Genomic DNA, 20,059 nt, shown 5'->3' with positions numbered 1-20,059 from the left:
GAAGGCAGTGAGCAGGGAACAATTGTGCTGATCGAGGCTCTGCTCTTTATATAAACATCAGTGCTTCTGTGGCCATCACCACTGCCAGCCTTCTGTGCCCCATTATTGCTGAAGCCACTGACTCTCACCTCTCCCCACACAGCGTATTAGAATTCTGCTCATCCTTCTTTGCTCAGATCAAAAGCCAACTGCCATTTCCATTACATTTTCAGTGATTCCTTTCCTCCCTTCAAACACAGTTCTCAAGAACATATTACTTTTGCTTATCTCGTTATATTTTGTTTTACTTTACTGTTAGTTATAGAAGGCCTTTTCTCCTAAATTTTAACTCCTAGAGATAAGGGAGCTTGACATATCCATCTCTATATGCACCTTAAATTGTAAACTAGGAATTATTTGGTTTTCATTGAGTGCAGGAGGTTTGGCAAGAAATGGAAATTTCCCTTGGTCCTGAAATGTAGTGGGTTCTCCTTAAGATGACCCCAAGAACTTCAGGCATCAATGCCACCACTCTCATTGTGACCAGGTAGATTATACTCTGTGGTCTTTAGTTTCCCTACGTGTAAAGATTCAAACAAGTACATGAAAATATTTGGATCATTGCAGGTGGTATCCAAATGAGAAATTATATCACAAATATTCTGAACTCTGAACTCCTGACTTGGAAACAACAGTAATGAGAGGAGTAGTTGACTACCTACTCTGTTCCGAGTATAGTGCTAAATGCTAAACTTTTATAGATCAATAGGTAGATTGATTCACATAATACATAGAAAACAAGTTAATATGACATTATTAACTTGTGCTGCTGGATCTGAGAAAGTGGTTATAATATCTGCTTTTATCCTTTGTTTCCTTATATTAAGAGTCATTCTATACACATTGTCATCGCAGCAGGGTTACAACTGGTGGTTGAGATGCTGAACCCAAAAGTTTATGTTAATTCTTAGCGGTCTTCAATTTGGGGAGACTTTGTGCATATGTGAATGAACACTGGCCCAACACTATATTGTTGTTGGCCTAGTCTGTTACTACTGAAGTTCTGGTTGGAATTTGTTCATTCCTCCCGCAAGTTTTCAAATTCCAGTGTTTGAGAGGCTGTGTAGTGCAGTAGAGCACAGACGGTGGTTACTCAGTGGTATCCTAGCCATGGCTGCAAATTATGGTCATTAGATCAATTACTAGATTGCAAAAATTAAAACACTTTTGTTTGCTGCCTCTTTATTTGCTTAGCTCTTAAGAAGACACATAATAGGCTAAATCCCTCCCCTGTGCATTCTATGATTCATATCACTCATCTGTAGTCAAACCAGATAATAAGTAAAAAAGGTCTCACATTCATTTTATTCATTATCTGGTTTGACTGGAAAAAGTCAGCTCCAATCAATATTGAATACCAGTGACATGTAAAGAAAAGAAAAGAAGAAAGTTGGGAAATGTGAGGAAAGGTAATCTTAACTGTAAATCCTATACAAGACCTAAATGAATTTAACAATCTTTTTATCTGAACAATCAAGACCTAAATGAATTTAACAATCTTTTTATCTGGACAATTGATTGAATCACCTGTCAGTTTTCCAGATTTTCTTGCTTCCTCTTCTTTTAGTCTTCCCTATCTTCTGTCCTGCATTGTGTAATATATACATCTACCTATCGATGTATAAAAGTTTAGCGTTTTAGCACTCTACTTGGAACAGAGTAAGTAGTCAACTACTACTCTCATTACTACTGTTTCTAAGTCAGGAGTTCAGAGTTCAGAATATTTGTGATATAATTTCTCATTTGGATATCACCTGCAGTGATCCAAATATTTGCATGTACCTGTTTGAAATGACCTGCAGCAGAAATTAATTTGGCTTATTGAAAGAATTACAAAGTAGCTTATGTGATTGCAGTGGCCCAGTGGGCAAAGAGAAGAGGAAGGGAGGAGGATGTTGCAGGGTCAAAGGCTTTTGTTAAGGATTTTGTTCTCCCTTTTATAGGAAGCCTTTGAGCAGGATCTGACTTATGTTTTTAAAAGGCCACTCTAGGTGTATGAAGAGTAGAAGTGATATGCCAGTTAGAGGCTCTAGCTGTGATTCAGTCCAGGTAATGACTGATGATCAGATGGTGGCAGTGGTAGTTATGAGAAATGGCCATACTGGGGACATATTTTGAGTAGAGCTGCCAAGACTTCAAGTGGATTACATTTGGAAAAAGAAAGAGTCAAGATCAACAACTAGATGTGTAGTCTGTGCATTTGTGTGAGAGGTGAATTTCTTTATCATGGAGCTTGTTGCTGGGTGTAGGGGCAAGAGTGAATCAAGTTTGGCTTTGGCACCTGTTCAGTTTGAGTTACCTGTTAGGAATCCAAGTGGAGAGAGCGAGTAGGTAGTTGGATGTAGGAGTCTATATCTCAGGGGAGCAGTCAGTGTTTGTACGTACATATTCACTATTCATCTTTATACAGGTGGGTTTTAAAACCTTTGCGCTCATTGAAATCACCTCGAATGAGAATGGTGAAGTACAGGTCCAGTACTGAACCATGAAGCATCTTACAGAGATGGAGAAGGAATGGCCACTGGGTGAACTGGAAGAATATTTCACGAAATTAATTTCATTTGGAGCTCGTTAGGTTCTGATTATTGATTTTGTTGGCTCTCTTTAGTATTAGATTTTTTAATGTGTAATGATTGGGGGTTTCAGGCTCCTTGTGAGGGGGATTTTGGTTTTAATCTCTCATTCTTCCCTTGCACAAACCCAGCTCCAACTCGGCCCCAGCTCCATTCCTTGATGTAAAGTGGCATTGTGGATGCTGTACCCTACTTCCTCTCACCTTCAAGCCTCTTTGCCTTGCAAACTGAACTTCAGTTGCCCCCACTTGCTTCCTATCCAATTGGCAATTTACATTAAGTCCATTTCTGGACATTCATCTTATTTTTGAATCTGCCTAGATTTTGTCTTGTTTTAACTCTTTATACCTTATTGTTATTGCTGTGTATTAGGAACCAGGTGTTATATCAAACACATGGACTCATTGTGCCATGTTATGCTCTGTGCAAGTCTCTTTCAACCTTGCATTTCTAACTGTTTTCAGTTTTTATATCCTTTTTTAAAAATGTTTTTTAATGAGAAATTCACATTAAATAAGTTTTTTATCATTCTCATTTAGATGCTTATTTTTCCTGTCATCGTTCAAATTGTTCATCTATTGTCTGATTTAATTTTTATGCCTCTGGAAATCAAATGTCTACATTAATTTTTTTTAAAATAGAGATTTTAATATATTATTCTAAAACATTATTATTTGCTGAGACTTTTAAGCAAAAATAAATGTCAGATTGCTTATTGCATCTGCTTATCAGGACAGGATAAGGGCATTGTTTTAGCCTAACTCAGTTTGTTATAGATAAGATGAACTGGGAAAAGCTAAGTTGGAAGCAAATAATATATGCACAGGATACTTGCCTTGCCATCACCTTGGTTAATGTAATGAAAATCCTTTAATACAAGCTTGTGCATTTACATGGGGTAAATTAAATGTGCAAAATCTTTAGCTCTGTAAAATTTAACGATATCTTGCCCCTTCATAAGTCCACTAAAGAGTTGGCCTATGAGTGCTATAGTGGCATTTGGGGAGGGACGGGATGAGATTAATGCTCCTAGGTAGAGTCTTCATGCACCTGAAATGTTTCCAGATAAGTCACATGGTGTGGAGTATACATAAGATGGCCAGATGTTACAATTAATCCCATTCACTTTGGCATAATTAATGAGAATGGTGAAATAGAAGTGTAATCATTTCTCCAAGAGGATATGTCAATCCATTAATGAGAATAAGGTTTATTGTTGTCCATTGAAGCTGCAGTTTTGTCTCGCTATTCAAGTCACTGAGTTGGTACATTCACAGTGGTAAATGTTCATTTTGGACTGTCTTAGAGAGAGAAAACACTTTGGAAGAGGATTTTCTTTTTCGTATTATTTTTTGTTTATTTTAAACAAATGACTGCATTTTGAAATTACTGCAGTTCTTATTAAATTACTACAATAATTTAATAAGCATAAAATGTAATTTCTAAATATAAGTAAGTTGTATTTAAAAAGAGTATTATTCAACTTATGTATTTACACTTTTGTGTAAAATACTGTAATTGGTAAATAGCCCTTTATTTCTTTTATGTTAATCCTTAAAATCATAGCCCATTTTTAAATTATATGTCATAGATTACTTGCCCTTGTTTTCCTTATGACTATGTATAGTAGATCAGAGTGAGTTGAACTGTATCTAAGAAATACTATCTAGTTAGGTTGTTGGAAAAATACATTAATGCTACTGGAGCAGCTTTGTAGGATTTATACAATAATTCTTTTAAAAGTTGGGTAATGACATGGTGAGACAAAAATACAAAGATGGACCGGAAGGCCATTTTTTTTTTCAGGTTGTATTATTTTCCAAATAATAATGCATTAAGTGAATTTATATTAGAATTCATTAATTGTTTTTACTATTTAAATTTCATTGACTACTTAGGGAATTTATGTAATTGCATTGAATAACTTCATTGGCTTTATGAAATAAATAGTGACATCATGTCATACCAGTAGGGCTAATTTGGACATTATATTCTATATACTTCTTTATTTTATTCAAGTTTCATCAACTATAAAACATCCATTTTTTCCCACCTGGTATGTCCATGTCTTAGTAAGTTGGATATTCTACATAGACATTCATTTGTTCTTTCTGGTCTCTGTGGCGCATTTTGAGTCTACATTGTTGAACTGATTTAGACACAAAATTAGTTTAGAATATATTTTTTTCTTTTCCAATGGAGTTTTTGAAAACTCAGTTAGCAAGAATTTCAGTTTTCAGTGAAGTTTATTACTAACCTCTTTTTCTTTAAAAATTAACCTGTCACAAAAATTAGGAATTAGAATTCCATCTTTATTGATATAAGTAGGCTGAAATATAAGACTAAATTGCATCAGTGTAATTTGTTAATGGGCATATTTTGCAAAAATAATAATAATAAAATAATAATTCCTGAGCACTGATAATTTTACATATTTTTAGTTGGATTCTATTAAAAGAAAGAGTTTTCACTAAATTTCATGGCGTAGAGATGCCTGGAGGAAGAATATCAATGAAACAAGGAACAGTAAAATTTTTTTGAGTTATTAGAATGCATGCAAAGGAGAATGCAATAATCTTACTGCTTTTTCAATTGTATAATATGTAAAACTGTATGCATAGCATTATTGGGCTATTGAAAATATAAATTTCATATTTTGATTCCATACTCATTCTTCTATATCATCCCTACTGCTTGTTTTGATGTTTCTCAATTTCGTATCAAAGAAGAAAATCGTTGCTCTTTATTCCTTTCTTTTTATTTGTGGCAACTCGTATACAGATGTTAGTTAAATGTTAACTTGACTTTCCCTGTAAAGGAAGTGAAATAACAGCTTCTCTAATAGTTTTCATAATGTTTTAGAGAACATTTTAATAAAACCTTTCTTTTATGGGGAAATACCAAGACTTTTAAGGATAAAAATGTTTTTGTTTTATGAATGTAATCTATGGTAGATTTGATTTCGATTTATTTCATTTATTAGACACTTCATCCTAATTCTACTGGATTGAAAGGGTTTTAGATTCACTCAAGTTAAGGCCTTATCAAATATGATAGGCTAGGATGCACCACACTAACAATTACCGTCAGTCTTCTGTGCCTAACAACAACAACAGCAACAAAAAGGGTGAATTCTCCTTCATGTACAGTCCATTATGGAAGCAGGTGATTTCTGGGGCGGCTCACTAGGGGGTGGCTCACTCATCTCATTTTGCATTACCTTCATTTAACTTTTTCTTTCGTAATTGCTACTACAGAGAAAGAGAATATCAAACTTTTGAATGCTTCTGCTGCAAAGTGGTATGTGTCATTTTGATCCGCAGATTTTATTGGCCAAAGCAAACAACATGGTCATGTCTAAGGTCAAGGAAGATGAAAAGTGTCATCTCTCTGACTGCCTAGGAAGCGGAGAAAAACTGAAAATATCAGTGACCATTAGCAATGCCTACTTAAGCCTTATTATTTCAGCGGTATGGAAAAATAGGTCAGTGTTTCCCATACGGGAAGCCGAGAATGGGGTACAGGTGGGCTACAGGTATGCATGGTTGAACTTCTTGATAGTGCTAAAAAGACATTTTTAAAATGAAATGGTTTAATAAATTAACTCAATACTTAAAATTGTATTTAAATGTTCCTTTATCGTTTTCTCTAAGAAACTTACTGAAAGTTTTTATTATTTTCTATTTTGCAAAGTAAGACTTACGTAGCCACTGCATAGCATTTCCCCAGTTCTCATTGACCAAGAACTCACCCATGGAGCAAGCACCAAATGTGCCTTTTCCCAGAATCTCCTCAGTTACCTGATCATTACTTTTGTAACAAAGTGTTTATCTTAAGCGAAGATTTTGTACGAGCATTAATTTTATTATTCTTTTAATTTCATTGGTTTGTACGCTTTGCTCATAGTTTTGACTCTTTAATTCTAAAATAGAAGATGCATATAAATTGTTTTATGTTTTTGTCAGGTGCCAGAGAATCATCAATTTTTTAAATTTTCTCAATTGTTTATTTCTTCTTCCCTCCCTCTTTCTCTTGTTTTCTTTCTTTTTTTTCTCTTTTCCTTTCTTCCTGGGGTATTTTAAGATTAACAATTAGTCAAAGTCTTATTCTTGATGGAAATCTATAATTAATTTTTGTATTTTTTTATATTTAGAGTGTCTATATAGGTTGTTAAAAACAAATTCCCTAAATTTACTAAATTACTAAAGAGGACTGGAAGTTCTAGATATTAATATTTTCAAAATGTTTTTTGATTTTTTGTAGAAATGACTATATTTTGTACCTGTTTTAGACTTTTAATAATTGAACATGAATATTCAATATTTTAATTTTAATTATTATGCATTTATTTTTAAGCTTTTTATATGCTTTATTTTAAAGCACTTTAAAAATGCAAATGATTTTAAATGTACATTTTATATATATTATATTCATATATTTATTTGTATATCTTGTATTATTATGTAATATTTATTATATTATTAGTTTATATTACATATATTATTTACAAAACAGTTATCTGAAACTATACATGCCTGCGGTCTGTTTTGTCTTTAGATTGCATTTTCACTTGTTTACTTTCCCAATACAATAGATAATTTGGATGAAAGTTAGAAAGACTTCAGTCACAAGAATCTCCTCAAATGTTTAAGATACTAATTAGGTAATATAATAACGACTCCCTCAAATTGAAATTCATGTGTCCTTATAATTCTCACACTTGGTTTAAGTGTTTTATTAAGTGACTGAATAAAGAAACATGCAGGACAAATTTTGGGGGTATTGTACCCAAAACAGCCATTTTAGGCAGAAGAAATTTCAGACTCTCTTAAGCAGAAAATGAGAAAATTCCTTTATGAGACTGAGTATAGCATTATATGATAAAACTGTAAAAGACATTTATAAGATGTTACATTTAACGTTTTAAGACAAAATGCATCACACAAATGCAGAACTCCTTATTTTACCAGCCTGTGTATATATCCCAGTGTACTGGGAACCAGTGAAGCAGGAGACATAGAGGAGGAGTGATTTTGAATAATACACTCAGGAGAGGGAGTGATGGCATATCACACACATCATAGTGACAGCACTAATAAAAAAGATTATTAAATCAAAAAAATTATCATCGAATGTCAGTGACTTTAAGGAATAATGTTAGTTAATAGCGATGATTAGAATCCTTGAAGAGCATTTTTTATTGTGCAAAAAAAAAAATCGCATGCAAAATAAAGTTCTGTAAATTATGTATTCAAAGGGATAAGTGAATACTTTTAGGATGTATTAAAATAGAATGTAAACCAAACATTGCATTTGACTTGTGCTCTGGCCCAAAAGTCATGAAGGCTATATAAATGGTATGAAGATATAAACATCAAAATTTAATTTGAGAGCCTAGGTTTTGTGTACATTTTACTCAAATAGAAGCTCTTGTATATAAAACTTTTATAAAATGTAATTTTGCCTAAATCTGTATTATGAAAATAAATGGCTACAGCTTTATGCAAAGTCAAGGGATTACAATTCTCCATTTTCTGATATATACAAAAGCACACAAACTGTCCAAAAGATATTTTTTTCAAGAGTTTATTAGCTAATAGGAGGAAAATGGATTGTGTGTTCGAATTCTCACTATAGATTTGCTGAAAGAGAATTATTTATTCGCTTGAAAAAAAAAATAGCTTACTTAACTGACATTTTGGAGCACCTGAATGAATTTAATTGAAAACTGCTAAGACTGTGTAAAAAATACCACACATATTCACGGAACTTATGGGTTTGAAGCAAAAATTCAACTTTGGAAAAAGGAAAGAAATGATTCACTTGTGATATTTAATTGGTATTATATTTTAAATCCTAAAGAAAAATGGACTATTAGAGCAATATCTGTGTATCCTTGAAGTAATTTTTTTATTATTTTAAAATATTTAATATGAAGAAACAAATCATTTGCATTTTAACAAGTTCTAACATATTTGTCAATATGTTAGAAAAGGATCATGAAGTTTAATAATGTATCCCTTGTGTTTCTTTCTGTCAGTTGGAGGGAAAATAATGAATTCTGTGCTATTATTTGCAACCACCAACTTCTGTGAATTAAAGTTTTTATTGATGATAATTATGAATTTGATATCTCAATCATAAAACTTGTTATAAAAGTTATTTCATAAAAGCAAGCTCTAAAACTATATTTTCAGTTGACACATAACATTATAGTAGTTTCAAGTGTACAATGTAATGATTTGATATTTATACATACAATCAGCCCTTGAACTAAGCAGGGGTTAGTGGTGCTGACAGACACCCCCACCATGCAGTCAAAAATTTTGCATATGATTTTTGATTCCCCCAAAACTTAACTACTCACCCCTCAGAATCCACTGAGGATTGGTTCCAGGAACTCTCAGATATCAAAATCTGTGATGCTCAAGTCTCTTATATGAAATAGTGTAGAAAACAATGCATATAGTCAGCCCTCTGCATCTGCATTTGGTTGAATCTGCAAATGTGAAACTCAGGGATAGAGAGGGTTGACTTTATATTTATTGAAAAAAGCCACATATAAGTGTACCTGTGCAGTTCAGACCTACGTTTTTCAAAGGTCAACTGTATTGTGAAATGATTACCATGTAAGTCTAGTTAACATCCTTAACCAATACATAGTTACAAATTTTTTTCCTGGTGATGGGAACTTTTATGATCTACTCTCTTAGCAACTTTCAAATGTGCAACACAGTATTATTAACTATAGTTACTCTGTTTTATATTACATCCCCATGACTTACTTATTTTATAACTGGAAATTTGTACTTTTTGACTCCCTTACCCATTTAGCCCACCTCTCACCCCCCAACTCTGGCAACCACCAATCTGTTCTCTGTGTCTGTGAATTCAGGGATTTTTGTTTGTTTGTGTTTTAAATTCTACATATAAGTGAGATCATGTGGTATTTTTCTTTCTGTGATTTAGTTCACTATGGCAAGATTTCATTATTTTTATGGCCAAGTAGTGTTTCATTGTGTGTTACGTCTATATATACAGACATACATTTTCTTTATCCATTTATCCATTAGCAGGCACTTAGGTGGTTTCCATATCTTGGTAATTGTACATAATACTACAATGAACAACATTTTAATGTGTACTTAATAGTCAATATATTTCATTTTTCTTATTACAATTATATGCTATAAAGAAAATATAATGACTTTTTTCAGCAAGGTCCATATAGATATTCCAAAACTATCTCTAGTGTATCACCTTGTGCATGTATAAAAAAGACTGGTAGACCCCGAAATGGTTACTGATGTTCTAGAAAAAAATTTATCCTTAAATTTAAACTCAGAAAGGTTCTGGTGTGGCAAAAGAATATCTAAACTGATGTTTCAGATTTATGGACAAATTTTCTACTTGGTAACCATTCTTCATTGAAATCTATAAGTAAAAACACTGTGAAATAAATACTGTTGAGATAGCTGCCCTCTATCTTCCTCCTTCCCATTTCTTCATTAATAGATATCTAGTTCCCTAATAAATATTACTGTGTGCTTGTGGAAGGAGAACTGTTAATACTATAAAACTTTCTGTTTTCCCAATATGCCTTCATAAATAGCAATTAATAGGGAAAAAACAATTTAAAAAGTTGAAGGCATATTTAGGCACAAAAAGATTTTACAGTGTTTCTTATACTTATGTCTAAATATGATGTGATGTTTTACTGGAGCAAAAATTATAAACCATATGTGAGTATTTGCACATTTTTATTCATATGGTTTATGTAGTGTTATAAACTGCTAATATGTTTAATATGTAAGATCCATGGTTTCCTGTTACTATATCATAAGGATATTATGGTTTTATGGTTAACATTAATTTGAGGTATTGCTTTAAGGGTAAAAAAGTACTTTAAAATTATTTCTGTAATGTTTAAGTTTGTATTAATCATGTTAACAAAGATTTATGTGGGCTAGAACATAGTAACTACATATTAGGTAGATAAACTATGCAATAGCTCTAAGAATAAATTTCTTGTTTTACATATGATTTTTTCAGTCACAAACATTTAATTGTATGTAGACTTGTTTTAAATTTGAATAATCCAGTGGATCGAGCCTATTTCAGTTGTCTAATGACATATATATCATTTTCTTTTATGTTATGAAATCCTGGAGTTTCTACTTTGAGTTATCTGAGCACTTAAGCAAAATTAAATTTTTAATATAGGGAAAATTGTTCTGTCAGAAAAATATTTCAAGTTAAGTTCCTTGATTATTTTAAAATAATAGAATCTCAACTTTCTTATATATGTCTTATAAAATATTGTGACTTTCTTGAAATACCAACTCCATACCTAGGTATTTATGTATCTTATTGATTCAGTTATATTATCTACCTCTAATACCACCTTGAAACAATGGAACTCATGTTTTTGAGAGACTGAGGATACCGAAAACTATTGATTCCTTTCGAATATCTAATAATGTTGCAGGTTAGACTGTCATTTGTAAGGAACTTTTTTTTTTTTTTTTTTTTTGCTTAATAGACTTTATTTTTTAAACCAGTTTTAGGTTTACAGAAAAAAAAAAAAATAGCACAGAGTACAGAGTTGCATATCTGTTCCCTCCAGAAGTTTTCTCTATTGCAAGTTTTTCCCACTGTGGAACGTTTCTTAAGCCAAAATAATGTAAAGGGCAGAAGCAATTACCATGATTGTATATGGGAAAAATTTTTAGCATTCCCAGATCCCCCAAATAACCTACCAAATCATACCAAATAACACATAAAACCTAAATAATGCTAGCATATTGTGAAAGCAGGAATGATAAAATAAATACACACCACATTTTGTACACCTATCAATTCACTCAAGCAATAGAACTTTTCTGTTTTCTCCATTACTGGATGCTGACTAAATAAAACCACTTTGCTACTTGCAGAATCAGTAGTAACTTTCAGCAGCTTTCAAGATTCTTTCTGTCTGCATGTAAACAGGAATGAAAGGGACAGGCAAGTTCAGCACACAGATGATGTCTTTACTTCATTCACCACGTTCGAAACCCTTAATTACGTGGTTTTACACCAAAGCATTAGCACCCATACAAGTGCTTTTAGGCTTTTCTGATACCTTAGGACATATCTTGCTAACCGATGCACAAAATCAATTGAAATGAAGCAAAGACGCTCATAGACACAGTCTAAAACTATGATGCTTGGTGCTGAGATGCTGAGTGTAGTCCCCAGAGAAGGAGCTTGGCGGGGCCACTTTTGCTGCTCTGAGTGTGCTCTGCCTCCAGGGCAGCTCCATGCACAACAAGCACTGATCGTCATTTCGCTTTTTGCCTTTTTTGTAAAACCGGAAGTCCTCTTCAATTTCTTTCGATTGGTGAAAACAGGTACTAATATAAGTCTTTCATATAAAGGCAAAGGTAGTATAACCTGAACTTTCCAAAAGTGGGGGATACCCGTATTAACATTTTGTATTAGTATGACACATTTATTACAACCAGTATGATAAATTACTACTAACTAAAGTCCATATTTTACATTAGGATCCACTCTTTGTGTTGGACACTTCTATGAGTTTTGACAACTGCATGTCACACAGCCACCATTACAGTAGCATACAGGATAGTTTCACTGCTAAGGACATATTTTAATTTTAAAAAAATTATCACCTTTCTTAAAAAAAAAAAAACATTTTAAAAGATGTTCTGCTTCAGAACAAAAGTTGAAAATCTTATTCAGTATGTTACATAGGTTTTTACCTACCATCTATTAAGAAAATGTTTTACTAATAAGAACAGCTTGGTTCCAGTGAACGATATATTTCTTTCACAAAAGTCACATATCTACGTTGTTTACTTCATTTTCCTCATCTTAAGAGTAAATTTAAATCTAATTTTAATAATTTAAATAATTATATCATGTCCCTTAGATATCTTTTTTCTAAATGGCGATTGTCCTCTCTTTTTTTATTTTTAAGCAGGTTTTTTTATAACATTTTGTCATAGTCCTAGAAATTTTTTGAAAGGTTATAAAATATAAATATAAGTTTTAAGTTATGATATATATTAGCATTATAACTAAGATTCTATAAAATAGCACTCCCCCCACCCCATTAACTTCTAAGTTTCTATTAAAAAATAAAATTCTCTTGAGTAAGTTTCAGTGCTTGGTCCAAGGGCAGAAGTGAGTCTTGGCAAATTTGAGAAAATATTCCTAGTTGCATGTAAGTCATAAATGAACAAACCAACAGGCAATAATTGTTAACCAATGGCTAAAAAATGGTATTCGTGTGTTACCTACTATATTAGTTTGCTAGGGCTGCCATAACGAGATACTACAGACTGGGTGGATTAAACGACAGGAATTTATTTTTTTATAGTTTCAGGGGCTGGAAGTCTAAGATCCAGGTGTCAGCAGGTTTGATTTATCTTGAGACTTTTCTCTTTAAAGGGCTTGCAGATGGCTGGCCACCTTCTGGCTGTGTCCTCCCATGATCTTTCTTCTGCATACATGCATGTCTGTGTCTAAATTTCCATTTCTTATAAGGATATCGGTCATTTTGGATGAGGGCCCAAACATGTGAGCTCATTTAACCTTAATTACCATTTAAGGACCGCATCTCAATTATAGTCATATTCTAAGGTACTATGTATTAGTGCTTCTACATATGGATTTGAGGGAACTTAATTCAGCCCATAGCACCCATTGAAATCAGTAAGTCTTTTAACTTGTAACTTGAAAACTATAAAAATCATTGATTTAGATTTAGTATGTCACCGTGAGCTAGGCACCGTACACGCATTAATTCACAATGACAGGATGAAGTTAGAATATTTCACTGAGGATAACTTTTTTCGTTGGTAGTGGATACTAGTTGTATGTACAGAGGGAATTATATAGTACATAACATTTCTTTAAACCTGAAAAATGCCGAAAATATTGCTTATTTTAATATTAGAGCAAATGAGAATTAGCATTTATTTTAAAAACTCAGAACAATTTAATAATATATATTAAGCCAATTCGTATTGGTTATAGGTTAGGTCGCACAGGGGTGATAGAAAAACTAATTGACTTTAAATAACTGACCTTCATGTAATTTCCTTCAAAGTGTTTTCTGCAGGGTGGGCCTCTCTGAGGTCAGTCATTTGTCATTGATAGGATGTGCAGTGACCCTTTCTAAGAAAAGACCCATCTTTTTTCTTCTTTGCTTATGAACCTTGTCGAAGGCCTTCTCCTTGCTTTCCTTGCATCACTTGACACTTGAATCCCACTAGCTAGCTGAGTACCAAATTAACAGAATAGTCACAGTAACGGTGAACGTGAATTTTCCTCTTCTCCCTGTTTATTACTCTTACCACACCATAAGGGACTCCAGCTGCTCCTCTCTGTAGGACATTGAGGGTATACTCCAATTTAAGAATTCCTCCTTAATATGCTATTGACTTGGGTACTTTCAGAGATCTAAATGTGGCATTATTTTCCTCACAAGCATTTACCAAAACCTCTGTCATGTCTTTACTTTAGTGTTTGTTAAAGGATTAGATCTCAATAACCTAAGAAGAGTCATGATTTCGGTTAGATTCTTTTGTGGTTTTGCAGGAAAGAAAAGGAGAGAAGGAGTAGGAGTCAAGCAGCTGTGGACATAGATGGTTCTCTGAGCTTTCCTTCCCCATCTGGAGAACAGAAACAACAGGAAGTTATTATTGAGGTTAAAGTAGATGACTTAATCTTCAGTATCTTCTTCAGTGCCTGGCATTCAACAAATAGTAGTTGATTTTCTTGCACTACCAACAACCTAATTCAAAGCCAAATTATTTGAATTTGGGGGTGTTGGTGGTGGTGGCGGTAGTACTGCAGCTGAATGTCTCCATAGCATATTTCTAAGTTTCCTATTTCTAGTGTTTTGAAAAGTTGTGAAATGTTAATCAATACAATTGTTCCCTGGATATTTAGTGAATATTTATACTGTCCCTATCACTGTTAGGTGTCATTAGAAACAAAGGAACCAAGACTCATTGTTAGGAAGCCAAAATGAGTGTACAGTCTGCTTACGGAGATAAGATCTAGTCAGACGAAGCCATTAATATGTAGATATTACTTATTATAATTATTATTATAATAAAAACAAAGTGATAATATATGTTTTTCATGGACCAGAAATGTAAAAACAAATGCAAATACAAATTAAAATTTAGAGCCATCCCAAATGGGGAAGGCTGTTATTTCCCTGAAGGACATCCCAGTGGACTCTTCTGCCGAATGAAGGCCTGGCTCTGGAGCTGTGGCATGGAGAAGGGGTGTGGGGCAGCTTCCAGAAACGGTGATGCATGTGAGGGTGTGGGCCACAGTGAAGTGGGACATGGCCAAGAAACCTGTCTGACTGGATGGAGTGCGTTTCAGAATGTGATATAAATAAAACTGAAGAGGCCAAGCGACCAGGAATTAAGAGAGCATTGTACACTAGGTGAAAGTGTTTACGTACAGTAATACAGACCTTAAGCAAGCAGGAGGAAATCATAGCAGAGGATTAGTCTAGGAGTGGGTGGGCAATGACCCTGGAGCAAGGACAGAACCACCTGGGAGGCAGACCCAACAATCCAGGTGTGGATTAATGAGGATTAATGCTAGAGTGGTAAAAGTGAACAAGAAAATACAGAAGAGTATATATATTTTTCTAATACAGATTATATGTTCTCAAATATGATAAATACCTTTTATGATATAAAAGGTACTTTTTATACAAAAAAAAATGATAAAAGTTTTTCATATTGTTTCTCAGCAAGATTCCCCAACACAGTTTTACTTTTCATTTTGTTGTCTTTAATAAAAGATAAGCAGTAGATGGCATTATTCTATAGAAAGGATTCCCATTTTTCACTTTTAAATCACATGGCATGTAAGATGAGGTAATTAAGTATCTTTTGGGTTATTTCTATTCCAAAGACAAATATGTTGGTCTGACATAGCAGTGTGAGATGCAATTTTTATTTTCATTTTAAAATGTTTGAATGATGAAGGATAATATATGTGGGATTATGTAGTAGAAAATAATATATTCAGTAAAGTATTTTATTACTCTTACCAAGTATTTTATAGTTACTTAGGGAAATAAGCATGCATGCTATTTGTGGTCTTGCACATGTCTCAGTGAATCTATCTTAATGAAAACAAAAGAACTGTCATCAAGTTATATGTGGTGTGGAAGTTCAAAAAAATTTACTTAAATCCTTGAAAAAGGCAAAAAGTGTATATGATTATATGATGTAATGTATACCTATTAGTGACTTCCAAAATGTATCCTATGTAATTGTGGTGAGGATATAACATCACATGTTTACAGAAATGAAAAAAATTATTTTTTCTTTGATCCCTTTATGCTATTCCCATAGAATTTTTCTTCAAAAAGAATGATTAAGGATTTCAAAGAAATAGTCTTTCTTACAGAATACGTTCGTTATTTTATAATTTTATTTTGTCTTGAATATGTCTAGTTCTACATTTATAAGTATGTGGTTTAACTTTTATTATCTGATGAGATGTAAACTGATAGACATTGCTTTTAAGAAAGCATTTTTCAACTTTAAGTCATTACATGTAAGATAGAGATAATTAAGCTACTGAAATCTTTTCACTTTTTCTACTCAAGACATATTTTTAGTCAAAGTTTATTTTGAGATATCCATTTATTTTCATTTGAAAATTTATAAAACTGTTACTGCTTTTTAGAACTATTATAAGCACTATGAGGATTAAAAATTGCAAAAATTATTCACCTTTTAATTACCATAGGTTTTGTAATTCTAGAGCATACCGGTCATTCAGTATTAATAAATGTTATTGCTTTCTTCCATTAACCATTTATTCAAAAACTGTATATTAAGACTATATGCCAGGTAATGTGCAGCATATACAAGATAGATATGAAAATTTGCTTAGCAGTGTAGCTCATAGTAAGTGACAGACATGGTAGTAGAGTTCAGATTGCTACATGAAGACTGGGAGCAAGGGATTTGTTCCATCTCAGTGACTTTGGAGTTGGAACCTGAAGGATGAGTAGGAGTTTGTTAGGGAGTGGAAGGCAGTATCAGTGAGAGTCATGGGGAGAAAGCATATATCCCTGAGGATCCAGGATCCAGGGGCATGTGACAAGAAGGGGCAGGCTTTGGAACAAAGAGAGGCTGAGAAACAACTGAACCACAATCTTCTCTAATCTGAAAAATTTCTTTAGTAATGTAATAATAAAATTTTTGTTTTTCATGTTACTGCATTTCATTCTTTAAACGGGATATAGATTTGGATATTAGTTGTTTTTGCTTTTGTAGTAAAATTAGACTTCTATATTTGTTATCTTTTACAGTGAAGTTTAGCAACTGCAATGGAAAAAGAAAAGTACAATATGAAAGCAGTGAACCAGCAGATTTTAAGGTAGATGAAGATGGCATGGTGTATGCCGTGAGAAGCTTTCCCCTTTCCTCTGAGCAAGCAAAGTTCCTGATATATGCCCAAGACAAAGAGACTCAGGAAAAGTGGCAAGTAGCAGTAAAACTGAGCCTCAAGCCAACCTTACCCGAGGATACAGTGAAGGTAGAGTATCCACATGTGCCGTTGGAGTTATGTTTGAAAATCGGATTTATAGTTTGGACTAAATATATATGTACTTTGCTTTACAGCACATTATTGGATATGCTATATTTGAATTTTTATCAACTTCAGTTGTTTCAATAGTACTTTGTCGTATTTCTAATCTTATAAGATACTTAGACAAACTACATGTTAAGCAATATAAACATGTATTTGAAAAGTTTGTTTACACTTTGAGATTTATAACTTAGAAGTAGTAGTTTGTTTTAAATTTCTTAGAAGTTTTACAAACTGTTAAATATAACCACAAAATAAACAATCCTTTGCAAGATTTCGCCAGCCAAGTTTATTAGATAGGAAGTTCAGATTTATAGTAGTAAGAGGAAAGCATTTCTGGCAAGGAGTATTGGGTTTTTGTCTTGTTCCTTAATAATTAAATTGAGCATATGAATTATTTATACTGCCAATGACTTTTAGGATATACTCCCTCTGGTGGAAACTGCTATAAGCCAAGGTAAAATAAATAAGACATATTTCCAACCCAGTACAGTTCGATTCAATTCAACAATCATTTATTGAGCACTTATTTTGTATAAGTTACCATATTAGGAATTTTAAGTAAGATATAACTTCTTCAGTAGAGTTATGGTAACATTACTCATTTGAATATTCTACTGGTTCAATTTGAAACCAATATGAGGGGGAACCATAGTCATATTCCAAAGTTTATGATTTTATGAACTATGACTATTACATTTTATATAGTTATTGTATTGTGAGAGATAAGAATACACACATTCATTTCTGGTATTCAATCATAAATGTGATATACACACCTATCATCAAATATGAATATATATAGGAAGAAAATATAGTGTTTTTCTTTTATGCCATTGTTGGACTTTCATTATGTAAAATGTAATTTGTTAAACTATTAACTGTTAAGGGAACTTATGCCATTTGGGTAATAAAAAGTGAGAAACTGGTAACCAATCGAGTGTAAAGTTTCTTTTCTTGTTGATAATTTGCTTTGTTCCAGCAAACTAGCTTGGATAGTTTTACTGAAGCAGCAAGGTCTAATGGCTGAAATGTCTACAGATATAAGGAGAAACAGAAGAAAATGTTGACATCCAGCAGAGATTAATATCCCATGTGCAAAGTGGGTCATCTACAGCATCCATCATGGCTGACATAGGTTTAGAATAATTACAGCATTAATTCTGTGGGATTTAATAGGGTCATAAATATTTGAGACGTTCCTTAGCAGTATGTATTAAACTTCGCTTGGAATTCAAATTATATTTTAGCACATCAAGATCTAAATTTAATGTACAGTAGCACATTACCTGAACTGTGGTTTAAACTAATGAGAAATATATAAAGAGTCCTATTAAATTTTGCTCAATATTAACTACTATCTAAGATGGTTTATAGAACTGCAAATGGTTTGCACAGATGTGCCACATAATAAATTGTTTGGAATTCAATATTTTAATGAACACTGTAACCTTAAAATGTTATGCTGTTTTCTATTATTTTAATAGGGGGATGAGGAAGGGGCCTCCAGACATATTTTCTTGTTCATAATAAACTGTGATTTCTATGTTTTCAGGTATCTATTGATTCTGATGTACTTGCTGAAAATATTTTCTTGGTACTCAGGACTGTCTTCTTGTATTTTAATGCAAAGGAATCACCAGAAATTGAAGAAATAGTATTTCCAAGACAATTGTCTAAGCACAGTGGTCACCTACAAAGGCAGAAGAGAGACTGGGTTATCCCTCCAATCAACTTGCCAGAAAACTCCAGAGGACCTTTTCCTCAAGAGCTTGTCAGGGTAAAGTGGCAGAGTTTTAATCGTCTCTGTGTTATGTGTCAAGTGTATGTTAGAAATGCTTTTGTCCAATTTTTCATTTCATAAGGTAGAGTTTATGACATGTATGTACTAAAAATATTTTTTTTTTTGTAGAGATGAAATGTCTTGTTTTAGAGAGCCTCTTTTCATTTTTTTAAAAATTATCTCAGGTTATTTGTAGTAGAACTTTTCGTAGGTACTGTACATCATGCATGATAAAGTTTGTCCAGGGTGTGAATACATAAGCTCTAACTTCAACATGCATTCACACCCATACCATACCCTTTGCCATTATATACACACACCTTAGCTTCCCTGTCTGAAAGCTGCATTCTCCATGATGATCTCTGCCCTCTACAGATAGCTTTTGGGCCAAAGAAAAAAATAAAGGGACAATCATTGCTAAAAATGCCAGTACAAAGTACATTTGACAATTTTTAAAAGAAAAAAAAATGACCTCTGATACCATTAACAGAATCCCTGGGGCTGTGCAAAAATATAGGCTTTCAAATCAAAAAAGCTAAGTTTTTTTCAGTTATTCTAAATGCATACCATTGGATGCAGAGAAAAAAAATTATAGATATTTTTATGTGTTTGGTAAAATTAGCAACCTGTTATTATTACAAAAGGAAGATTAGACAAAGTCATTGTATTCCCATTTACTAGAAAATAAATGTCTCAGTAGATGATTAATTTGGCATTCCAATACATACTTATTGCAAGTTGTATTTTTAGTCATTTTTGTGTTGTCTAGCCTATTCTAATGTACATTATAATTCAATGTAACAATGAATGACATAACCCCCAAATAAAGGTGTTTCTAATTTTTCTACTTCATTAGAGAATGAGAAAACAAAAGAATTTGCCTTAACTTAAAAAAATAATAATTCTATTACTGGATTAACATATTTACGTATATATCTCTTATTATCACCTCTAAAGAGTATTGCTCAATTGGCCTTTTCTCTTCTGTCCTTCTCCCTATCTGTAACCTGATCCTATG

General features: G+C 32.9%; 1 protein-coding gene across 1 annotated transcript in view; it reads left to right on the top strand.

Annotated features, from left to right (window-relative positions):
- Positions 1-20,059, top strand: part of CDH2 (cadherin 2) — a 194,523-nt gene that overhangs the window by 119,842 nt on the left and 54,622 nt on the right. Inside the window, exons 3-4 of the mRNA XM_016120084.2 lie at positions 16,978-17,204; positions 18,892-19,038. Of these exons, the coding sequence (XP_015975570.1) occupies positions 16,978-17,204; positions 18,892-19,038 (374 nt within the window). The remainder of the gene's footprint in view (positions 1-16,977; positions 17,205-18,891; positions 19,039-20,059) is intronic.

The sequence above is a fragment of the Rousettus aegyptiacus genome, unplaced genomic scaffold (genome assembly GCF_014176215.1).
Source record: "Rousettus aegyptiacus isolate mRouAeg1 unplaced genomic scaffold, mRouAeg1.p scaffold_m13_p_12, whole genome shotgun sequence".
Lineage (NCBI taxonomy): Eukaryota > Metazoa > Chordata > Mammalia > Chiroptera > Pteropodidae > Rousettus > Rousettus aegyptiacus.
The sequence above is the reverse complement of the archived record's forward strand: the minus strand, read 5'-3'. Positions and strand labels throughout refer to the sequence as shown.